General features: G+C 62.4%; 2 protein-coding genes across 4 annotated transcripts; one reads left to right on the top strand and one right to left on the bottom strand.

Moving 5' to 3' along the window:
• On the bottom strand, window positions 1-7840 carry METRN (meteorin, glial cell differentiation regulator). 2 transcript variants are annotated; one of them, XM_030872272.3, is made up of 4 exons: window positions 2076-3437; window positions 1386-1786; window positions 420-479; window positions 1-343 (listed from the first exon to the last, which is right to left on the bottom strand). In XM_030872272.3, the coding sequence occupies exons 1-4, from the start codon at window positions 2585-2587 to the stop codon at window positions 27-29; spliced, it is 1290 nt and encodes a 429-aa protein (XP_030728132.2). In that variant the 5' UTR covers window positions 2588-3437; the 3' UTR covers window positions 1-26. The 2 variants fall into 2 exon arrangements, with proteins under 2 accessions (XP_030728132.2, XP_030728133.2); XM_030872273.2 differs by lacking the exon at window positions 420-479 and having other exon boundaries at window positions 2076-7840.
• An 877-nt stretch (window positions 7841-8717) lies between these two features.
• On the top strand, window positions 8718-20525 carry FBXL16 (F-box and leucine rich repeat protein 16). 2 transcript variants are annotated; one of them, XM_060285721.1, is made up of 6 exons: window positions 8718-9044; window positions 15765-16420; window positions 17141-17649; window positions 18021-18105; window positions 18420-18483; window positions 18751-20525. In XM_060285721.1, exons 2-6 carry the CDS (start codon window positions 15779-15781, stop codon window positions 18897-18899), a joined length of 1449 nt encoding a protein of 482 aa, XP_060141704.1. In that variant the 5' UTR covers window positions 8718-9044; window positions 15765-15778; the 3' UTR covers window positions 18900-20525. The 2 variants fall into 2 exon arrangements, with proteins under 2 accessions (XP_060141704.1, XP_030728137.2); XM_030872277.2 differs by having other exon boundaries at window positions 8719-9039.
• Window positions 20526-22104: the final 1579 nt, after the last annotated feature.

Here is a 22104-nt window from a genome sequence, read left to right on the forward strand (position 1 = left end):
TCCCCAGCACCCTGCTCCCAGGCCCCTCAGTCCAGCACCACCTCACAGGGGTGGAGGTGGTCAGCATGGGCAGCCGTGTAGGCACGGCTGAATTCCTGGAAGCGGGGTGCACAGCCCAGCCAGGCCTCACCGAAGCGGCTCCAGCCCATGAAGAGGAAGGTGCCAGGGCCAGGGTGGACGCCACAGTGCAGTGGGGTGCGAATGGAGGCCTGCGCCTGGCCCCCAGGGCCCCCCACCCGGAACAGCGGCAATGTCTGGCGGAGGACACGGGCGGCGGCCACGGTGATGACAGACTCCTGCAGCTCTGTGTCATGGGCGACCCCGTGGATGGTTCCATGGACCACTGTGGGGACACATGTTGGACAGTGGCATTCAGGGGAGGGCAGGCCCCTGGCTCGCCCCACAGCAGGGACACTCACCAAAGTCACTGGTGCACACGGCCAAGAGGAGCTCGGCATCACTGCAGGGTCTGCAGGCACCTGGCATGCAGGGGAGGTCATGAGTGGCAGCCCTGACCTCTCCAGGACTACCCGAGCCCTTCCCCAGCTGGACACAGGATAGAGAGGGCAAGCTACCAGACCCCCCTAAGGGCCTGATGGCAACTGGGGGTCTCAGGGACCATGTGTACACACCCTGAAGACACCCTGTACTTGGGGTGACACTGCAGGCTCGTGCATGCATCACACACGTGCACAGACATGGGCCTGGGGGCTGTGCCCAACATGCAGGCACAAAGACCCACCGAGCTGGAGCTCAAGGGTCTGGGTGCACGAGGCACATGCTCTTGAACACCCATCTCACAGGCAGCACCAGCACCCTTGGTCTCCCAGAGCTGCTTCCTGGGGCCCAAAGTCACCGGCCCAGCCCACGTGGCAGGAGGTTATGGTGAATTCGAGGGTCAGAAGACAGAGCAGAGACCCCCCATCCCCTGTGAGGTTAGGCTCCAAGTTCCAGGAGAGCAAAAAGCTGGGCCTGGTGCCCTGCCGGGAGGCGGGGCTGCATCTCCATGGTGACCGGGCTCACAGTGGACTTCTGTTGTATTGGGCTGGGGGAGGGGAGGGAGGTCACCGCTGGGCCAGGGAGCCCTGAACAGCTTTGGCCGTCATCCCCTCCCCCAACCCTTCAGGGACCAGGGGCCCGGGTTGCCCTGCCCGGCCTCCCCTTCCGGGATTCTGCCCTCTGTCAGCAATTTCCCTAACCCGCAAGGTGAGGGATTGCCCCTCCCCCCCACCTGTCCTGGCGCAGCTACTCACTAGCTGTGTGCCTTTGACAGGCTGCCTCGGTTTCTCCCTCTATGCAGTGGGGAGGACAGGCAGGTTCCCACCCAGCGAGGCCAGGAAGCGACTTCCCGACTCCCACCTGTCCCCACCCAGGCCTGCACTCACCATCCGCACTGAGGCCGTGGGCCTGCGGAGGCAGCTCTGGACGCCCGTCCTCCCGCAGTTCGAAACGGAAGGAGGCCACGCGACGGCTGATGTCGGGATGCGGGGTGGCCTGCAGGAAGAGGGCCCGGCGCTCGCGGGGACCCCAGCGCACGCATCGGCCCCCGGCCGGGCCTGGGCCCTCGGCCAGCAGCAGCTCCAGCACGCCGCCCGCCCGCTCCGCGAAGACTTGGGCGCCTGCGAAGGGCCGCGCCGGCCGCAGGCAGGCGATGCCGGGCCGCACGCCGGGGTCGGAGCCGCCCAGGGTGAGGCGCAGCGCCCCGGCCGGGTACAGCCACTCGATCCCGCCCTCCGCACAGGCCAGGGCGAGCTGTCCCACGCTGCCGGGCTCCTGGGTCAGGCCGCTGCGGACCGGAGGGTCGGTGCTGAGGCGGGCGGCCGGCGTCCACACCCGGCCAGCCCGCTTCCGCTGCACCCTCTCCCCGCAGCCATCAACAGCTGCGTCCACTTTGTGGAGAGGAAACTGAGGCCCAGCGTTCTGGGACTCGGCGGGGGGCGGGGAGGGCAAGGATTCGGTGCCGGGACGGAGCGCCCCCATCCCAAAGGGCTGGCGACACATCTTCCAGCCCCCTCCTAAGGGGTGCGCAGAGTCCCAGGGGGTTGACCCGCGCGGGGGTCCAGTGGGGCTCGTACCTGCCCCTCCAGCTGCAGCGGTCCTCCGAGTAGCCGGCGCGGGCGGCCGTGGCCAAGAGGCCGAAGCAAAGAGCGCAGAGCAGCGCCAGGGTCCGCATGGCGCGCGGGGACGCGCGGGGGCGCGGCGGGAGCAGCCGGGGCGTTGGCCCCGGCCCCGCGCAGCCCCCACCGCCCGCGCCTGCCGGCCGCCCACCCGGCCGGGAGCCTGGAAGCTGCCGGGAGGCAGTGGGCGGGCCGAGCGGCCAATCGCGCCGCGGTGCCCGAACTTTCCACCAATTGCAGCGGCGCTCTCGGGGGTGGGAGGACCAGCCCGTGGCCCAGGAGGCGCTGGGGAGGGGGCTCCACGGCCGGACGTGTTCAGTGTCACCTCCTCGAGGTACCCCCCTACTTCCCCCGCCAACCCCCGCCTCCAGCCTCGCCTTGCTTGCAGTCCTGGTCGGGCCACTGTCCTCCAAGCCCTTGGCCAGGGTGGGGGTGGTGCCCACTGGAACCTCTGGGGGAGGGGAGTTCATCTGGGTGGCTCTCTCCAAGACTGGTACCTAGGCTTCCATCCCCCATCTCTCCCTAACCTGGCCCTGGTGACTTCCCACAGGCCTCGCGGTAACCCAGCGATGAGAGTCCAGGCACTGGGGCTGCAGGCACCGTGGAAAAGCAGGAGCAAGGACAGCCCTGAGCCCCAGAATCAAGCCCCTAGTAGGTCGGGACAAACTGAAACGGGGCCCACTCTCATAGAGGAAACCCCGCCCCCAATGCCAATGTGTAGGCTAGGGAGGAGGTGGGCAGTAGGTTGTCAGATGGGGACTGGAGAGAATGCCAGACAATGGGGAGGAGCAGACAGCCTTGGCCAAGGCCCTGAGGTGTGGACCCGGTGGATGGGACCCAAGAGCCTGGTGAAACCGTGGGGTCAGATTACAGAGGCCTTAGGCACAAACCCAGGACTCCAACCTCACACTGGAACCCTTGAGATCACTGAAAGCTTTAGCTGACATAGACTCTGCCGCCTGTGGGTGTGAAGGGGTTTTTTTGTGTTTTTTTTTTTTGCCTGTATTTGGGTCTTTGTTGCTGTGCGCGGGTTTTCTCTAGTTGCAGCGAGCGGGAGCTACTTTTCATTGTGGTGGCGGGCTTCTCTTGTTGCAGAACACAGGCTCTAGGCACGTGGGTTTCAGTTGTGGCACACGAGCTCAGTAGTTGTGGCTCGCGGGCTCTAGAGTGCAGGCTCAGTAGTTGTGGCGCACAGGCTTAGTTGCTCCGTGGCACGTGGGATCTTCCCTAACCAGGGCTTAAACCCGTGTCCCCTGCATTGGCAGGCGGATTCTTAACCACTGCGCCACCAGGGAAGCCCGGATGTGAAGTCTTTACCCCACTGTCCCCCCCACCCCAGCCCTCCTGCTGCCCTGGGCCAGAAGTGCAGGCTGACAGATGAAGGCAGATGGCGCCAAGGGGAAGGGAGGCATTGGAGCCGCTGCCAGACTGAGCGTACCACTGCCCCCTCCCCTGGCTCCAGGGCCCTTCAGGGCCAAAGAGGGGCAAGGCATCCTCAGGGCTCAGCTGGCCCCTTGCCCTGGGCAAGGTGCGGTGGGAACCAGCCATCAATCACGATAGCCCAAAGGTGGACACAAGCCAAGTATCCATTGACAGATGATGGGTAGACAAAATGGGGTCTATCCATACCGTGGAATATTATTCTGGTTAAAAAGGAAGGAAATTCTGCCACATGCTACAACATGGATGAACCTAGAAGACATTATGTTCAGTGAAATAAGCCAATCACAAAAGGACAAATATAAGTCTATTCATTTGAAGTACCTAAAATAGCCAAATTCATAGAGAAAAATTAGAATGAAGGTTGCCAGGGGCAGGGGGATGGGGAGTTGGTGTTTAATGGGGACAGAGTCTTCAGTCTGGGAGGCTGAAAACGTCCTGGGGATGGTGGTGACGGCTGCACAACAGTGTGACTGTACTTGACACTCCTGCACACTTAGACATGGTTAAGATGGTAAGTTTTATGTGTATTTTACCCAATTACAAATTTAAAAAGGGGTACACAGGGCCTGGCGCTGGGCACATAGAAGGCAAAAGAGGCCCCACTAGAAGGAAGGGAGCGGGCACCCCCGTCAGCTGCCCTTGCTGAGACAGTGGGTCCACTTCTGGCGGGTCACTGGGGCCCTGACTGCTCTTGCACAGGCCTGGGAGGCGGACAGTGGGCTCCAGGCGCCCTCTGGTGGCAGTGTGAGGAGTCAGCCTCAGCCCCACCTCCCACCAGTCTGGGGCCCCTGGCTCCCCACCCTCCTCCTCCCCCGGAAAATGGGCTAGTGTCCGTGGGTGCCTGGAAGGGGTTCCTAAAGGGTGACCTAGTCTGGAAAGGACTGAGCTGTGGCCCCCTCAACACCAGGCTTCCCCTGCCTTCTGCCGCAGCTGATTCTTCAAGGGGCCCAATGGTGATGCTGTCACCCACAGAAGACCACAGAAGGCTGCCTCTCCTCACAGCTCCTGGCCCCACGCCCTGTGGGTGCTTCCCTGAAGCACCCAGTGGCATAAGCCATCGGAGGTCTGCCACCCACAAGACAGGGTGCCCAGAAGGCCACGCCTGGCCTTGCTTGCTGCTGGTGCCGGAGCAGACATGCACAGTAAATAACCTGGAGAGTGAGTGCATGGATCGATGAATGATACCCCAAATCTCAGGTAACTCCCTCAACATCTGTGCTCAGTTTGGAGGCTCCTTCAGCCTTTGGAGTGCCCCCAGCTCCAGACCCTTCAGTGCCCTGACCCTCCAAAATGGGCCGCTCTGCATTTCCACTCAAAACCCAAGTCCTGGCAGAGGACTGGAGCAGATGCTGGGACAAGGAGCAGTCCAAGTGAGCCCTGCCCTCCAGCAGGGGAGGCAACCCCACAGGGTAAGGGGCACAGATGAGGAGCACATGTGACCGAGGGGGGCGCTGGGCTGGTCCCGGGCCGGTGGGAGCAACACAAAGGCCAGACAGAGGCAATGGGGGTGGAGGGATGGGAAGAGTGCCCCAGGTCTGGATGGAGCTTAGGGCCAACCAGGGACAGGAAGCTGGCCAGTGGGAGGTGGAACTTGGCTTCGAGGGGACAGTGAGCCTAGCTCTTGAGGAAATGGTGAGAAAGCCCAAAAGGGTCAAGTTCTCCCAATTGTCCAAGACTTCCCACTTGGGCTCCCATTTCAGCAGAAGTGGGGGAGAGGGAGAGATGGGGGCTAAGCAGAGGCCAGCTCAGCCTTGCCCCGAGCTGAGTCTGTGGCCGCCCAGGCCCCTGCAGCCAGGACCTCTTGAATGTGTGCTCTAGTTGGCCCAGGGCAGGGCGCTGCACCCCTTGCGGGGGCTGGGAGCATGGGAGCAAAGGACAACGGGGACAGTTCCCACAACTGAGAGCCAAGGGTGCCAGGAAGCTGCCATCAAGTGACACGCTCCAGTGGTGCCCACCATGAACACTGGCCTGGAATGCTCCTGACCAGCCTGACCTAGGGAGCCCTAGGGTGCTGGAGTGACCAGCCCTCCCAGAGACCCCATCAGGGAGACAGTCATATCTGCCAACTCTTCCCGGCAGCCTGAGCTGGTTCCGCTTCACCTGCACACACCCCCACCTCCACTCCCAGGTGGAATCTGGCCTTGCCCACCTATGAGCCTGTACCTTGGGACACATGACAAGTTTCCTCCCTTGATGAGAAATCCACCCCCCTCCCCGCCCCACATACACCTTGCATCTTCTCTAGGAGCCAAAAACGCAGCTGCAGACTGATTTGCAGCTGAGCTAAAAATAACTGCCAGGCTCCAGCCAGGGCCCGGGAAAATATCCCATTGCTAGGAGACGTTACTGGGAGACCGCCATTGCTAGGCAACAGGGTTGCCATGGTGACAGCTGGGCCCTGAGTCATCCTCAGCCCCGGCTGCTCCACCCCCCTGCCCCTGGTGAGTCGGGCCTGCGTCCCAGGAGGAGGGAAAGCAGGAAGCAGAAGCTAGAAGCAGCAGAGAGGCCTGCTGCCCACCGCCCGCCACCCACAGCTGCCAGGGCCACCCCACGCTGCGAGGTTCTCACTTCTGTGGGCGCCCATCTGGCTTCGGTGGTGAGGACTGGCAAACACACTTGTGGCCTTCCCACCCCACATGGTTCCCTCCCCAGGCACTCTCGGGGCTCCTGCCTCTGGGTGGGGAGCAGAGGCAGTGAGGGGCCCAGTGTCCATGTGGCCCCGCAGCTTCAGAGCAGGAAGCTTCAGAGCCGGCCTAATCACTAGGGAGCACGAGGCTCTCACCACCTGTGCTGCACTAGGATCTTCAGGGCAACCCCTTGGACCCCAGACTCATTTTCCAGGCAGGGAACTACTTGTCTGAGGCCCCATCCACAGAGAGGAGATTTGGGCCCAGGCATGTGGTTCCAGGGCACACATATCACCCCAGAACTCCCAAGGAAAGGCCTGAGGACCTCCTGTGAGGAGCTTCAGGGAGTTTTAGAGCCACTGCCCCAGGCCTCCAGAGCCATGAGGGTGACCGCCATGGTGAGAAGCCCCACTCCCTGATGTGACAGTGGCTCCCTCTCTCATAGCCTTCCAAGGTCTCAGATCCTCACCCCCTCATGCTCCAGAGCTGGAAAGCCCTTGCTGCCTGGACTGGGGAGACTCCTCCATGCCTAGGCATCAAGACAAGGGGTGCTCCAGTTGAGGGGTGAAGGTACTCCAAGTGAGGGGATGCTCCAGGTGAGGGGATGCTCCAGATGAGGGGTGCTCCAGGTGAGGGGATGATCTAGGTGAGGGACATGGTGCCCTCCTGGCCCTGGAGGGAGGCCAGTGTAGCTGAGACTCCAAGAGCAAGGGGCCAGGTACAGGGCAAGGCTGTGGGCTGGCAGTGCCAGAGACTCAGGGCTTTGCAGGCTTCAGCAAAGAGCAGAGGGAGCCCTGGGAGCATGGGGACCGCATCTGCACTGTAAAGTGACCCCCCTGCACCTGGGAGAACAGGTGGGGGCAGAGGTGAGCAGGGCACAGGTGTTCAGGAGGCCCCCACAGAGTACGCATGTCCCTCTGAGCAAGAGCTCTTCGCTCAGATTCTCCCAAGGCAGGTGGCCTCTCAGGCCCCTTTGAGGGCATAACTTGCTCTCTGCCTGGGGCCCTGGCACTGCTGAGGGGCAAGAGCCCCTCAAAGTGCAAAGTGAAGTCCTGCCTACCAGTCAGGACGCTGTCCACATCGGGGTCCATGCCGACCCACGCATGCTCTCGTGGGGTGGAGGCTGAGCACACACTGGACGTTACCCGATGGGTCAGACAACACTCTCCCGGTCACCCCGAAGTCTTCACGCACCCCCTGCCTGTCCCACCAAGCCTCCCCCTTTGATCAGTGTCAGCAGGATGGTGACTCTTAAGTCCCTGCCAGACAGAAGAGCTGCCTTCACCCCCACCGGCGTCCCACACACAGCCAGAGTGGCACCCCCCAAACCAGCCAGGGACAGGCCAGGCTGCTCCCCCTCCACTGCCCTCACCTCACACCAGCCCCACTGGGTCCCGCTTCCTGTCAAAATGTTGCAAACAACAGCTGGTTTCATTTTCTGTTAAGGCTCTGGGGGGCGGGGGTGCTGCCTCTCTGCCCTGAGGCTCTTTCCCTGGTGTGAAAACCCAGCTTTGCTCTCCCTGCACCTGGTCCTTCTGCCTTCTCCACTCCCAGGAGGTCCCAGGATGGGCGATATTAGCCGCTGTCCTCTGCCCTGAGCCTGCTGGGAGGCCTGGCATCCCCAGTGGCCCAGACAGAGCCCTCCACACCCTCCCGCCAGACCCCACTGCCCCCCACCCAGCCTGCCCTATAGAGCTGCCACCACCGAGGCCTGCAACCCATTCCAGAGGGAACTTGCCTGGCTCCTTAGGCCTCAGGACCTTTGCACATCCCTTCCTGAACAACTTCGTCTGCCCTCTCACCCTTGGGGCACTCAGTTTAAGCGTCTTGTTTTCAGGAGCCCCACTCCCACCACCAACCTCGCGCGGTCACCATCACGTGACCCTCTTGAACGTTCACCGCACTCGTCACTCTCTGAAATGATCTACTGGTCTCTTGTTTCTCGGCTCTGCGGGTGTGCAACTGCGCTCCTCACTGAGGGAGGTTCCTGGGCCTGGCACCCCGCAGGTGCGCGGGAGATACGAGGGCCGCTCAGGGGGCCTGGCCACCGGCTCCGCAAGAGGGGCCAGGAGGGGGAGGGTCGGACGGCCGGCGCCCAAAAGCTCGAGTCCTCTCCGCCCCGCAGGATTCGGGGTCCCCACAGCTCCGCAAAAGGCAGGGCTCGCTCCACCCGGCTCTCCCTTTGCGCGCCCGGCCCTTCCTTCGCCTTCCTCCCTCTCCCGCCCTCCCCTGCCCTCCTCTCCCCTCCCCGACCCGCCGTGCGCCAGGGTTTGTTATTGTGCGGGCGCCCGCGGCGAGGGGAAGCGGGGGTGAGGTCCGGGCTGGCGCGTGCCCGTGCACGCCGCCGCGGGAGCGCGCTCTGCGCGCGGTAGGGCGCGGCGGGGCTCAGCATCCTCAGCGCCCCCGCCCGGGCTCGCCAACCCGGATTGGCTACCGGCAACGGGGGCGCGCGAGGGAGCGGCGCGTAAGGCCGGGCGGGGGGCGGGCGCGGCGCCGCCGGCGGCCGGGGAGGAGCGCGGGGAGGAGGGCAGAGGAGGAGGGCGGGGAGGAGGAGGGCGAGGGGAGGGAGGAGGCGCCCGCCCGGCTCCCTGCAAAGCGGCCTTATTTATCTGGGCACAGCCTCAGCCTCCCTGGTGGGAGGCTCGGGGCGGCCGATCCTCTCCCACCCGGGAGCTCTTCTTCGAGGCGCGGCAGAGGGGGCCCGGCCAGGCCGGGCGCGGGGCGCGGCCGGGCCCTGCCTGCCAGACCAGCACCTCGGCCGCCTCCCCGCTTCGCCGGTGCCCATGCCGGGCTCCCCATGACGGGAGGACGCCCGGTGGACAGCGTGGCATGAGCCAGGAGCCCGGGCCCAGGTAAGGTGTGTGTGCCGGGCCAGGCTTACAGGGCGGGTAGGGGGCCAGGCCACAACACCGCGGAGGCCACAATGAGGACGACGCGGGGAGGGGGCTTGGGACAGCGTCGCCGCCACCCCCGGAGGGCTTACGTAACCGCAGCCCCTTCCCTGGCTGCTGCAGCTGGGCCTCCAGCCCTGCCAGGCCTTCCCGCAGCCCTTCACCCCAGTGGCTGGCCTGGTCGAGGCTCGATCCCCATGGCAACTGGACCAAGGCTGGGGGTCGGTGCCACGGTGCTGTGCCCCTGTGGAAGCCGAATTGCAGGACCCCAGTTGGGTTGGCTGGGTGAGGTCCTGGACCCCACTGCACTCTGGGCTCCCCACCCCAGCACCATTAGCCCCTGCCCCTGTGAGACAGGTGTTATATACAATTACACTCCAGGAGGAGCTTGTGAACGTGTGGCCCGGTGGCTGATCTGCCTCTGGACACCTGAACCTGGCCCTGTTTGGAGCTGCCACAGTGGGAAGACGAGGCGAAGGGAGGGGGCTGGCCACGTGCCTGGCTCTGGAGGAGGGGTTGGGCGATGTCCAAGGCTGAAGGGCCCCAGAAGGAGAACTGGGCACCCTGAGACTGCTGGGGGAGGGTCTTGTCCTTCTGGGAGTTTGAGTGGGTGGGGAGAGTCCCCACCCATGACCCCAGAAGGAAAGAAGGCCAGGTTGTTGGAGCCCAGTGGCCACTCCTCCAGCCCCTCCCAGCCTCTGCACAGGAAGCCTTCCCTCCACGGAGAGGGCAGACGCCCCATGCTGCTTCACCTGCCGCCTCCGAGGGCCCACTGACCAGGGTCAGCTCAGGCCTCCCCGGGGCCACGTGGGGCATGGGGCCCTTTCTTCCAGCAGGCTCCTTTGAGAGATACTGGACAGCAGCCTTGGAGCAGAAGGCCTGAGCTAGCTCAGGACCTTGAGAGGTTTGGGGTCCCACAGGCCAGGGCAGAGGCCTGATGGAGACCCACTGGCTTGGCAGGAGGTGGCCATAGGGCTGGACCGAGTGTTATCTGGGGAGGAGGGAAATTCAAGCCCCAGTCATAAACACTGGCAGAGCAGGGAGGGCTGTTCAGCCCTCAGGGACCCCAGGATTCATCTGGCCCAGTGCCTGCCGCGTCCACAGCCTGGCCTGGCTCCCCCACCTCTACCACCCCTCGCCTTGGGAGGCCTATGGGCACCTCTAACGCTGGGGAGGTTCATGGGACAGATGCCACCCTGCAGCTCACACCCGCTTCCAGGGCACTTGCATGAGTCCTGTTTCCCACTGCTCAAAAGGAAACAAGTGGCCCCGAGGTCAGGGCACCTGGGACACTCAAGACAGCTGGGCCTCAGGCAGGCCTTCTCAGCCAGGGAGACACCTCACCTGGAGGTCGGGGAAGGGGTTCCTTGGCTGGCGCTGTCAGCTCTCCACAGCCCCCATCTTGTCACACGTGGGAGCTTGCTGCTGCGTCTCAGAGGGCTGGCTCAGGGGAAGAGCGACGGTGGCAGCAAAGGAAGCACTATGGGGTAAGTGGGTGGCCCAGAACCTTCCTTACCAGTGGCCCGGGAGGGGCCTTAGCCAGACCAGCTGCAGAGGGTGGGCTCAGGCCACATTCCTTCCCTTGGCAGTGTTTGAGGCACTAGATGCCCCAGGCCTAGGCCCTGTGGGGCTCAGGTCCTTCAGAGCAGAGAGGCCAAGATGAGGACTGAAGCCCAACACCCACCCCCGAGGCACCCGGCCCCACATGGCTGAGCTGCCCTGAGTTTGGCCTCAGGACTTGGTCTGCTGAGCACCGACTCAGGTCTCTCCTGAGGCCCACGTGCTCCCTTCCCAGAGCCCCCAGTGCACGGGTGGGGCAGCCCGCACCCCAGAAGCATCTCCGAGCTGGGGGCGGGAGGGGAGCGCTGCTGCTAGGACGTGTGCAAAGTGGCAGGGATGTGAATGTGCCTGAGTCACAGGGCTTGTCATGGAATTTGTCAGCCTGCGCTGTGTCCCCAATCCCAAACTATCCTAGTTGTCACCCCAGCCCCTGGGGCCAGCACTGCAGATCGACCTGATGTGAGTTTTTCTGGCTACCAATGCCCTTGCCCAGCTCCATGGTCTTCAGCTAGCAGGGAGAACTGGTCAGTGGAGGTTCTACTGGGGCCGGGCCCCCCAGCATCCAGGGCACACTGCATTACGTGGGGGTATCAGGGATGGAGGAAGAGACCTCTGAGCTTAGGGCCATGAGGAGTGGGGGGTTTCCTGGGCATGAGCAATCTAAAAGAAGAGTGTGCCAGTGGTTGACATCAGCTTGCAGCCTCTGGAAGGAGCACAGGGGCATGACAGGGGCACGCTGGGAGAGACCCCAGCGGAGGGACCCAGGCTGGAAGGGCACAGGGACTGAAGCAGAACAGAGCAGAGAAAGGAGGCAGCAGCAGGCTGGTGGGGGCCCGGGACTGCCCTCTGGACCACCATGCCTGGCCTGAGTCTTGGGGTCAAATCCCAGCTTTGTACAACTTCTGAAAATTCACTCTCCGAGCCTCTCTCTCCCCACTTGTGGTCAGGCAGTGTTTGATGGGCTCAGACCAGCAGTGGGTGGAAGGGGGGGCACGTGGTGCTGGGAAGAGCAGAGCAGGACCAGTCTTCCCTCCCTTCTGGTGCTTCCTGTCCCCTGCCCCCCAGGTCTGGCCAGATTATGGGGAACAGGCATCCAGCTTCCTTAACTCTGCAGCTCTCGGGGTGGGGGGGGAACTCAGTCAAAAAGGAAACATGAGCCGTCCTCTTCCCAAAGGTCAGAATAACGGCAAGGCCCACCCCAAGCCCCAGGGTCTTGGGAGCCTTCTCAGGGACTCTGGCACCAACCCCTCCCTCCCCTATGGACACTGGCCTCTGTCACCAGGACTGACAAGCTGAGCTACAGCTTCTCCACTGACTGCCTTCCGTCCCACCTCCTGGGCCTCTGTCAGCTGCACCCCTTTCTGCATGACCCTGATAAATGGACTGCCATTCTTTTCATTCAGCAAGCACTCAGAGGCCACTCAGTAGTCACGCTGTCTGTCCTCAAGGAGTCCCCAGCCAAGGAGAGGCAGACAGGTAGACGGTGATGATAATGCACGTGATGGCGGAGACTCTGGTTATGCTTCCCCGGTGCTGGGGGTCCCCCAGGGAGGGGCAGGGGCAGTGCTCACACTGAAGGATGGAAGAGAAGGAGCTGGCAGGGTTACGGAGCAGGGAGGCCTACTGAGCAAGCAGGGGGACCAGCATGTGCCCAGGCAGAGAGGGGAGGGGAGGAGGAATGCAGGACAGAGGGTCTGGCTGACCTGTAGGGTCAGGACGAAAAGGGGCTAGAAGTGAGGCTGTGAGGTGGACTTGCTGAGTCTCGGGGCCCAGTGACCTGACTTGCAGGAGAGGCAGCTCCTTATGAAGCCCCAGCATGGCAATCTGCAGACCCTTAGCCTGGAAGCCACCAAGGTCTGGAGTCCTCCCGCGAGCCCCTGGGACCCCCCCATGCTTCACATGAGTCTGCTGGGGAAACACAGAGGCATGGTTAGCTCTCCCAAGTGGCACCCTGATCCAGCTCTGGCTCAGGCTGATGAGGACAACTAAAGTAGTGACCATCACCTCCCTCCTTCTGGGGTGAACCCAGGACCCTCGAGCCCCTGCAGCCTATCCCAGGAGGAGGCCTCCCCCAGAACTCCACTCCACACAGAGACACAACACACCAGGGGCTGAGGCTAAGAATAGTGCAAGCCTGACCATCTTATTTTAAAAGCCTCTTTTCCTGGCGTTAGCTTCTCGTGCTTATCCCTAAAGGGGAAGTAGTCCCCAGCGGACTGGCAGCTGCCCCTGCCCCATCCTGGCAGGAAAATCCAAGCAGGTCCTCCTAGCCCCACTGGGGGCAGCGGGGGCAGGTACCAAGAAGGTGGGAGGCTCTGCAACCCGTCTGGCTGGGGGGGTGGGGCCAGGGTCAGGGCCAGGCAGAGGGGCCCTCATCCCAGCCCCCCAGGGACCTCTTGCCTAACTGGCAGGCAGACCCATTTCCAAAGTGAACAGTGAGCATTCTCCCAAAGCCCTGACCCCTGGGCTAATGTGTGGCTGTTTCTAGTTTTGAGCTAAAGAGCCAGGGCTCAGGCTGGGTGAGAGGCTTAAGGATGAGGAGCAGCTGGAGCACAGGAAGACCGTGGACAAGGCTGGGGAGCAGCAGGGCCGCCTCTGTGGGAAGGCAGCTCCAACCCAGGGCATATATGGGGGGGGGGGTGCTGACCAACAGGCTGACCAGTGCCTTCTGGCCGGGGATGGGGTGTGGGATGAGGGGCAGTCAGGCCTTGGACACGCCCCACAGGCTGCTGCGGGCCATCTTTGGCATGGCCCCTCCCTCCTGTGGACTCTTTTCCATGGGCCAGTTCCATCCTGAGGTCTGGAGGGTGGGGATGGGACTGTGGGTGTATGCAAATGTGAGCTCCTGTGGGGGACGGGAAGGGAGCCCCGCAGATGCCCGGGGCATACACGTGATCCCCCCAACTCAGGCGCTCCACGTGCACACCCATGGCTGGGAGAATTTTCAACCTAAATCGGCACTGCTCTTGAGTTATTTCTCCCCTGGTGCCGCCTCCGCCGCCTCCTCCTCCGGATCTTAGCCGAGCGGGCGTCTCCTCCCCCCGCCCCACACCCCAAGCCTCCAGGGCCCCTCCCAGCTCCAGCTGAACTGGGTTTGCCGGGCCGTACCCCTCCCTACCCCACCCCGCCGCTGTCCGTGGTGGAGCGGGCCGGGACTGGCCTGGCCTCCTAGCCCGCGCGAGGCGGCTGGAGGGGCGCTGTCCATGGTGCTGCCTCCGGGCGTCAGGCCGGCCGCGCCTGCTCTGCAGAAAGCCGGTGTGCCCTGCTCTGGGGACACAGAAGGTATTCAGGCTGGGGCTACCCCTCTGTACCCAGCACAAACCGCAGGAGGGAGTTGCCAGGATAGCCTCTCCACTGGCCCCAGTAGTGGGGCAGGGGCAATTGTGGGCTTCATCCTGTCCCCCATGAGGCACTGCTGTCCCAGGATGGTCCCCTCCTATGTACTGGCAGCCCTCATGTCAGGCCACTCCTGCCACTGTGGGCCAACTGTACCTCCTGGGAACCTCCGGTTCCTAATCTGAAAACGGTGGTAACAGTAGTGCTTTCCCCTGTGCCCCCCACCCAGGCTGCTGTAAGGTTGAAATACACAATTATCCCAGTGGGCATTCAGCAAATGTTGTCAGGGATGTCGTGTATCAGCCAGTGTGAGGCTGCTACTACCCGGTCATGAGCTGTAGTGAAGGGGCAGCCAAGGTGTGGGAGCCTCCTCGGGGGAGGGAGGCCCTGGGGTGGACTGCCAGCCTGAAAGTTCATGGCTACCAGGGCAGGAAGGCCTTTGGACCCAAAGCTGGTTGGCAGCCATGAGGGCCACATGTTACAGTAAGACCCTTGAACCCAGCCCAGGATGCACCCCCTCCCCAGGTGTGGAATACTGGCAAGTGTTGTCCTGTCCAGGGCTTGGACGCCAGTGGAGGGTGTGGTACTGGGAAGAGCAGGGCAGGACCACTGGCTCCCCTCCCTCCTGGGGGCTCCTGTCCGCTCACCCTTTGGCCAGCAAGCTCACTATGAGCCATGCACTGCACGTAGTCCTTGTCACATGCTGTCCCGTGGGGCAGTATCGTCACTTCCCAGGCTTTGAAGTGAGGAAAGTGAGGTTTGGGGAAGGAAGTGGCTCCCCAAAGCCACATAGCCAGAGTGGGGTGAGCCACTGGGTATGCTACCTCCTCGCTGAATGTCTGAGGTGGGGATGGGCAGGAGATCTGGAATGTGGGACAGATGGTAGCGCTGTGGGGGTCCTGCTGCCCCTTCTCTCCAGGGTCGTCTGTGCCCAGTGCCCTCTGCCACCCATTCACAGCCTTGGAGGCCTGAGGAGGGGAGCTGGGGGTTGGTCTCAGCCCCCACCCTGTGGGAAGCTCCCTACACATAGCCTTCCACAGCCAGCTCAGTGTCCATGTCTTGGCTCCACCACTTACTATGACCTCAGGCAAGCAACTCATGCTGCCTCAGCCATGATTTCCTCATCTGTACAGTGGGTACAGTCATCACATCATCGTCCTCAGTGGGTTGAGTGGAGGATTAAAGAAACAGTATGTGTGCAGGGCTCACTGTGCTGGCATCACAGTAAGCACCCTGGGAAGACACCTGCCCTTTCTCTCGGTAGATTCTGAGCCACAGAACCTCCTGTAGCCACTGAGATTCTCAGAGGCTGGTATGTGAGTCTCAGATGGCTTACTCAAACCACTCCAGACAGCTACGCTGGCACCCCATAGAGGAGTGGCCAGAGAATGCCCCAAACCCTCAGTTCCCCAGCCCCTGTCCAGCAGAGGCAGGCCTGGCAGACATTGATGGTGAGCAGCAAAGGTAAAGGGAGCAGTCATGGGCGAATGTCCCTCCATCTCTGTTCTGTCATCTGTAAAATGGGAGCCATAGTGCCTAGGTATCGAAAAGCTCTGTGAGTGGGTGGAGGTTGAGCTCAGTGCATACAGTAGGTGCTCAAGGAGTGTCGTGGTCATGACCAGCCCTGCCTTCCTGTAACTGCTCAGTCAGGGAGGGAGGGACTTACACTCAGATCCTTTCTGTTGGGTGGTTCTGGGAATGGCATGGGAGGGGACACCCATGGATGGAAAGGAGTTCAGTTCTGCCCTGGCAGCAGACTCACTACCCTCTCTCCTGGACACTGTCTGCAGACCGAGCGAGGAAGATGTCGAGCCCGGGCGTCGACGGCGACCCCAAGCCTCCATGCTTGCCTCGCAATGGCCTGGTGAAGCTGCCAGGCCAGCCGAACGGCCTGGGCACAGCCAGCATCACCAAGGGCACGCCGGCTGCCAAGAACCGCCCCTGCCAGCCACCCCCGCCCACCCTCCCACCACCCAGCCTGGCTGCCCCACCGCCCCGGGCTGCTCTGGCCGGGGGCCTGTGCCCCCAGGCAGGGCTCCCCCTTGGTGGACCAGCCTTAGCCCCAGTGCCCGGGCCCCCAGTAGAGCGGCCGCCACTGGCCACAGACGAGAAGATCCTCAATGGCCTCTTCTGGTACTTCTCAGCTTGCGAGAGGTGCGTGCTGGCCCAGGTGTGCAAGGCCTGGAGGCGTGTGCTCTACCAGCCCAAGTTCTGGGCGGGCCTCACGCCTGTGCTGCATGCCAAGGAGCTCTACACAGTTCTGCCTGGAGGTGAGAAGGAGTTCGTGAACCTGCAGGGCTTCGCAGCACGTGGCTTTGAGGGTTTCTGCCTGGTCGGTGTCTCCGACCTGGACATCTGTGAGTTCATCGACAACTATGCCCTCTCCAAGAAGGGTGTCAAGGCCATGAGCCTCAAGCGCTCCACCATCACTGATGCCGGCCTGGAGGTGCGCACCACCACTGGCCCAGAAGGGCAGGGATGGGGGGCAGGGCCAGGCAGCAGCCACTCAGCACATGTGGGGGGAGTAGGAAGAAGCTTGGGCACACAAGCAGCAAAGCAGCCGAGGGTGGGGTCGGTGTCCTGAGGAGGAGTGTAGCTCTGGGGTGGGGGGAGCAGGACTGGCTACATAATTTGGGGGACCAAAATGAAAATTCGGGTTCCTTGTTCAAAGATGACTAAGAATTTCAAGACAGCAACAGCAAAGCAGTCAATTAAATGCGAGGCCATGCATGCCCAAGAAGCTCACATTGGGTAGGGAGGATGCTGGAGGAGGTGGGGGAAACGGGCAAAGGTCAGAGGAGCAGCTGTGGAGGCAGCCCCTTCCCCGGGACCTGGACTCTTAACATCACATCATTAACACCTATGGCTCTGAGCACCTGCTCTGGCCAGGCCCTGGACTCGTGCCCTGCCTCCTCTTTTAGATGTTGTTCAAGTGTAACGAACACACTGTAAAGTGCACTTGTCAGAATACAGCTTGATGCATGTTTACACCATATACACGCTTAAAAACACAGCTTCCTGCCCCTGGGTGGGCTCCTTCTGCTCTGTCTCCTACCATCCTCACCACGCCCTGGGGGAAGGGGCGTGTCTGGGGAAAACGTGGTAGGGTTGCACCCTGGCGAGGGGGAGGTCGGGGCCTCCTGACCCCGCGCCTGCCCGCCCTCAGGTGATGCTGGAGCAGATGCAGGGTGTCGTGCGCCTCGAGCTGTCAGGCTGCAACGACTTCACCGAAGCTGGGCTGTGGTCCAGCCTGAGCGCGCGCATCACCTCGCTGAGTGTGAGCGACTGCATCAACGTGGCCGACGACGCCATCGCGGCTATCTCTCAGCTGCTGCCCAACCTGGCTGAGCTGAGCTTGCAGGCCTACCACGTGACGGACACAGCACTGGCCTACTTCACGGCACGCCAGGGCCACAGCACGCACACGCTGCGCCTGCTCTCCTGCTGGGAGATCACCAACCACGGCGTGGTCAACGTGGTGCACAGCCTGCCCAACCTCACCGCACTCAGCCTCTCTGGCTGCTCCAAGGTCACCGACGATGGTGTCGAGCTTGTGGCCGAGAACCTGCGCAAGCTACGCAGCCTCGACCTCTCGTGGTGCCCACGCATCACCGACATGGCGCTCGAGTACGTGGCCTGCGACCTGCACCGCCTGGAGGAGCTCGTGCTGGACAGGTGTGCGCGTCCCCCACCCCGGGGCCTTGGAGGGCAGGGCTGGGCGAGGCCTGCCGGACCTCTAAGCAGGGAGCCTAGTGGACTAGTGGACAGGCCTATAGCTAGAGTAGGGCTGCAGCAAGGGGGGGGCGGGGCCCTCATAAGAGGCCTACCTAGTGTGGGCTATAACACGAGAGCAGGGCTGAGCTATGTCCCGCCAGTAGGGAATACCACCGAGGGGTCAGGTGGGGGCGGAGCCTGGTGGGGCGGGGCTATGGAAAGGGCGGGGCATGTTGGGGCAGGAGGGGAGTTCACGACCGGGACACTTCGGGAAAAGGAGGAAGGGGTCGGGTGTTTTGAAGGTGGGCAGCCTCCTTCTGTTGCGACCACAGGTGTGTACGCATTACGGACACTGGCCTCAGCTATTTGTCCACCATGTCGTCCCTTCGCAGCCTCTACCTGCGATGGTGCTGCCAGGTATCAGCCCTCCATGCCTCCAGAGATTGGGGAGTAGGCAGGGGAGGTGGGGGGCACGGGGAAAGCCTCCACCCAGACAAGCCGCTGGCCTGCACCCGGCCCGCTCAGATCCTGTAATGAAGTCTGGGATCCCTCCACACCCAAGCGGCCGACGTAAGCGAAGCGCAAAGAGTCCCCAGGGCCTCACCGACTCCGTGGGGAACTGAGAACCCCCGTTTTGAACCCACCCCCTGCCCCCTATGGCCTGACCCCAGGAGTGGGGCTCCCTCGGGGCGCGAACGGAAATAGTTAACTCGCCCCGCCTTCCCGCCCAGGTGCAGGACTTCGGGCTGAAGCACCTCCTGGCCATGAGGAGTTTGCGTCTCTTGTCTCTGGCAGGTGAGACCCCCCCCACGCCGTCCTCCTGGGCAGTGACCACCCACCCCCATTAGTCCGACTCCGCCAGCCCTGCCGGGTCCCCTGTGCAGACCCATACCTGGTGCTGACTCGCTGCGTCCCAAGTCCCAGTCAGAAGGCGGAGACGCCGGGCAAAGTTTAGCCCGGCCTGCTCCTGCCCGGCCCCCGAGCTCCCTCCCCCCAGCCCCGCCCTCCGGGGCCCTCGGGCCGCGCCCACTCAGCCGCCGCCCCGCCTCCCGCCCGACGCAGGCTGCCCGCTGCTGACCGCCACCGGGCTGTCGGGCCTGGTGCAGCTGCAGGAGCTGGAGGAGCTGGAGCTGACCAACTGCCCTGGGGCTACCCCCGAGCTCTTCAAGTACTTTTCGCAGCACCTGCCCCGCTGCCTCGTCGTCGAGTAGCGCAGGGCCTTCCCGCCTCTCGGCCCCTCGCTCTCCTCCCGGCCCCGCCTCGAGCAGGGAGGGCGGTGGGCGGGCCAGCCCCGCGCACGCACGCACGCTCGGGGAATTTGTGCATGCCCCTCGCACCCGCAACTGCACGCCCGCCCTCCACCACGCCACAGCCGCAGCCATCCTTTGCCCGCCCGCTGGGTGCGGGGGGCTGGGGCTCGGTCCTGCGGGCACTTTGAGCTCGTCAGACGGCCGCCCCTACCGCCTTCCCCGCCACACCCCTCTCTGTCTCCCCGCTGTCCCCCCCACCCCTGGCAGGGCCCAGGGGGATTGAGGGGAGCTGGGTCCCCTCAGGACACGGGGGCCCGGAAGAGACCCCAGGGCTTCCCGCATTTTCCACTGCACCGCGCCTGGAGCCCTCCGAGGGGTGCGAGGGGAAACAGGCCGCCGCCAAAGCCATGGCCCGCCCAGGAGCCCAAGTCCCACCCGCCCTTCCCCCACCTCATACCAGCCTGACCCCAGCGACCTCCCCTCTTCTTTGCCGCTGTGTGAGACAGGCCGTGCTCGCCCCACCCCCATACACAGGCCTAAGGTCCTTGGGCCCTGGCCAGGCTAGGGCAGAACTGGATTAGGAGAGGGACCGCTGGGCTGACAGTGACCCTGGCATAATCAACATTAGCGCAGCTGGCTCCAGTCCACCTCAACCCAGGGGTGGTAGAGCTACCTTGAGAGACCTGAAGCTGGAGCGACCATCTGGGCCTGCAGGCCTTGGGAGCAGTCCTGGCTGGACCCTGCCCCGCAGCCCCTGTAGCCAGCTGGGCCCAGGCCCCTCAGCATCACACTTCACCCAGGGCAGGTATCCGTCAGGTGGAAGCTGGGAAAGGGGGCCCCAGCCAGCGGCTCCGATCTTCCAGTGGCCAGCTCACCCTCAACACCCAAAGGAGGGAGGGCTCCTTTCTAGCCTCACACCCCTCCCCAGCTTCCCAAACTTCTACTTGCCCACATGGGTTCACCGTGTTCTGTCCAATCCCAAGATATTGGGAGGTCCCGGGGGTGCTGGCACATCTTGGCAATTACTGAGGAGGGGGCTGGGACCCCTTTCCATCCCAACCTTGAGCCCCAGGATATACAGCACCCACATCCAATCTTGGGACACTCCCCCCACCCCCCCATCCGGTTGGAAGAGAGTAACCAGTTTCCAGAGAGCCAGAGAGTGAGAGAGAGAGAGAGAGAGAGAAAGAGCGAGCGAGAGATGCTGTTGAAGAGAAACAGTTCAACAGCCCAAAGATTTCCCTGCCCCTGGAGCGCTGGCCAGAGGCTCCAGGGCTGAGGTGGTCAGGAGCCAGTTTCTTCAGCCCCTCCTCCCCACAGCTCCCTAGTGGGGAGGGGCAGCTGTCCATTTGTCCAAAGTATTAATGCAACTGAAGCTGTGATATTTCCAACGACTGTAGGAGGAAAAATTAGGGGGAGAGAGGAAAACAAAACCAACCAACCCCTAAAATCATTTTCTTATTGTACATACGACCTCATTCTCCTGTATATGCGGAAGATATAACCTTATATTTGGTAAGTGTTTCTTGTGCTATTTTATCACGTGACCTGTTTATAAAAATATATATTAAAAAAGTTGTAAAAACACATGTCTGATTTGGTTTTAGGTCATGACGCCATGGTGGGGGGAAGGTGTATCTGTCCTGAGTGGCCCAAGTCTGAATTTTTGTGCACCTCTCAACTCATCAGACTTACTGGTTCTTTCAACAAACGTGCAGAGGCTGGTAACACTGTGCCAGACTGGAAACCCAGCAGCGACCAACAGAAGGTCCCTAACCTCTCACTGCTTCAGAGGGGGAGAGACACTAAAATTATTACACATAACATTCCCTCCAAAATATTTAGGATCTAGCCTATCCTTCCAGAAGGGCAAAAATGAGGCCTGTTTCAGGCACAGGGTAACTAAGGATAGGAATGGGTCAGGGATATCCTAAAACGGGTCCACAACACCCCCCCACCCCCGACTGCACAGCAGAAGGTGAGCGGCAGGCGAGCAAGCGAAGCTTCATCTGCCGCTCCCCATCGATTGCATTACCACCTGAACCATCGCTCACATTACCGCCTGAACCTCCCCAGCTACCCCCGTCCCACGTCCGTGGAAAAATTGGCTTCCACGAAACTGGTTCCTGGTACCAAAAAGGTTGGGGACCGCTGTCCTAAAAGATCACACAGTGCAGCACGGACAGACCAGGGCTCATACCCAGGAGAGAAAGGCAGGCTCACAGAGTCACTGATTGAGCCGAGCCGCTTGTGTGAACAGGTCGGGTCAGGCACTCGAGCTCTTGGAGACAGAGACAGATGTGATCTCTGCCTGGTTGAGTTCATACTCGTGTGCAACAGATGACAACCAGTATACAAAGGAATGGGTTGTGACAAGCGCTGTGGAGGTGACAGTGGAGAGGTCACGTTAAATGGGGTGGCCAGGGAAGGCCTCCAAGAACGTGACATGTAAGCTGAACTCTGAAGGAGGAGATCCCTTCTGGAGAGGACAGCGGGCGAAAACGTGCGATGGCCACGAGGCAGGGAAGAGCTTGCCCAGCTGGAAGAAGGGCTAGAAGCCGCCGTGGCTGGAGGTGCGCGGAGAGAGGAAGAGGCCGGGAGTTTGGGATTTACTCACAGCGCGGTGGGGACTTACGGGGGACCTAAGGCCAAAGAGTGGTACCTGACTGCTGTGCGGGGTTCAGATCAGGGGAAACGAGGAACCCAGGGAGAGCCGTTAGAAGGCTGCTCTTGGGGTCCCGGGGAGGGCGAGAAAGGAGGCGGAGACGATGGAGGGATTCAGGACTAGTTTAGGGATGCCTGGACTTGCTGATGGACCTTGGGGCAGAGATGAGCATTAGCATTAAAATACTGCAATAGGGGCTTCCCTGGTGGCGCAGTGGTTGAGAGTCCGCCTGCCGATGCAGTGGACACGGGTTCGTGCCCCGGTCCGGGAAGATCCCACATGCCACGGAGCGGCTGGGCCCGTGAGCCATGGCCGCTGCCTGCGCGTCCGGAGCCTGTGCTCCGCAAAGGGAGAGGCCACAACAGTGAGAGGCCCCCGTACCGCAAAAAAAAAAAGTGATTAAAAAAAACCCCACCACCACTCGAGGCGGAACCGGGGGAACCCCTCTACCCCTAGTCCCGGTCAACCCCTCCGCCTCCACCAGCGTAGCTCCCGGATCCG

The sequence above is a fragment of the Globicephala melas genome, chromosome 15, assembly GCF_963455315.2.
Source record: "Globicephala melas chromosome 15, mGloMel1.2, whole genome shotgun sequence".
NCBI classification, from domain to species: domain Eukaryota; kingdom Metazoa; phylum Chordata; class Mammalia; order Artiodactyla; family Delphinidae; genus Globicephala; species Globicephala melas.

Coding starts and splice junctions, on each gene's coding strand:
- FBXL16 (XM_060285721.1), top strand. CDS start 15,779: ATGTCGAGCCCGGGCGTCGACGGCGACCCCAAGCCTCCATGCTTGCCT. Junction 16,421..17,140: donor TCACTGATGCCGGCCTGGAG/GTGCGCACCACC, acceptor GCCCGCCCTCAG/GTGATGCTGGAGCAGATGCA. Junction 18,106..18,419: donor ACCTGCGATGGTGCTGCCAG/GTATCAGCCCTC, acceptor CTTCCCGCCCAG/GTGCAGGACTTCGGGCTGAA.
- METRN (XM_030872272.3), bottom strand. CDS start 2,587: ATGAACTCCCCTCCCCCAGAGGTTCCAGTGGGCACCACCCCCACCCTG. Junction 1,787..2,075: donor CGCTGCAGCTGGAGGGGCAG/GTACGAGCCCCA, acceptor TCCGGTCCGCAG/CGGCCTGACCCAGGAGCCCG. Junction 344..419: donor CGTGTGCACCAGTGACTTTG/GTGAGTGTCCCT, acceptor GTGTCCCCACAG/TGGTCCATGGAACCATCCAC.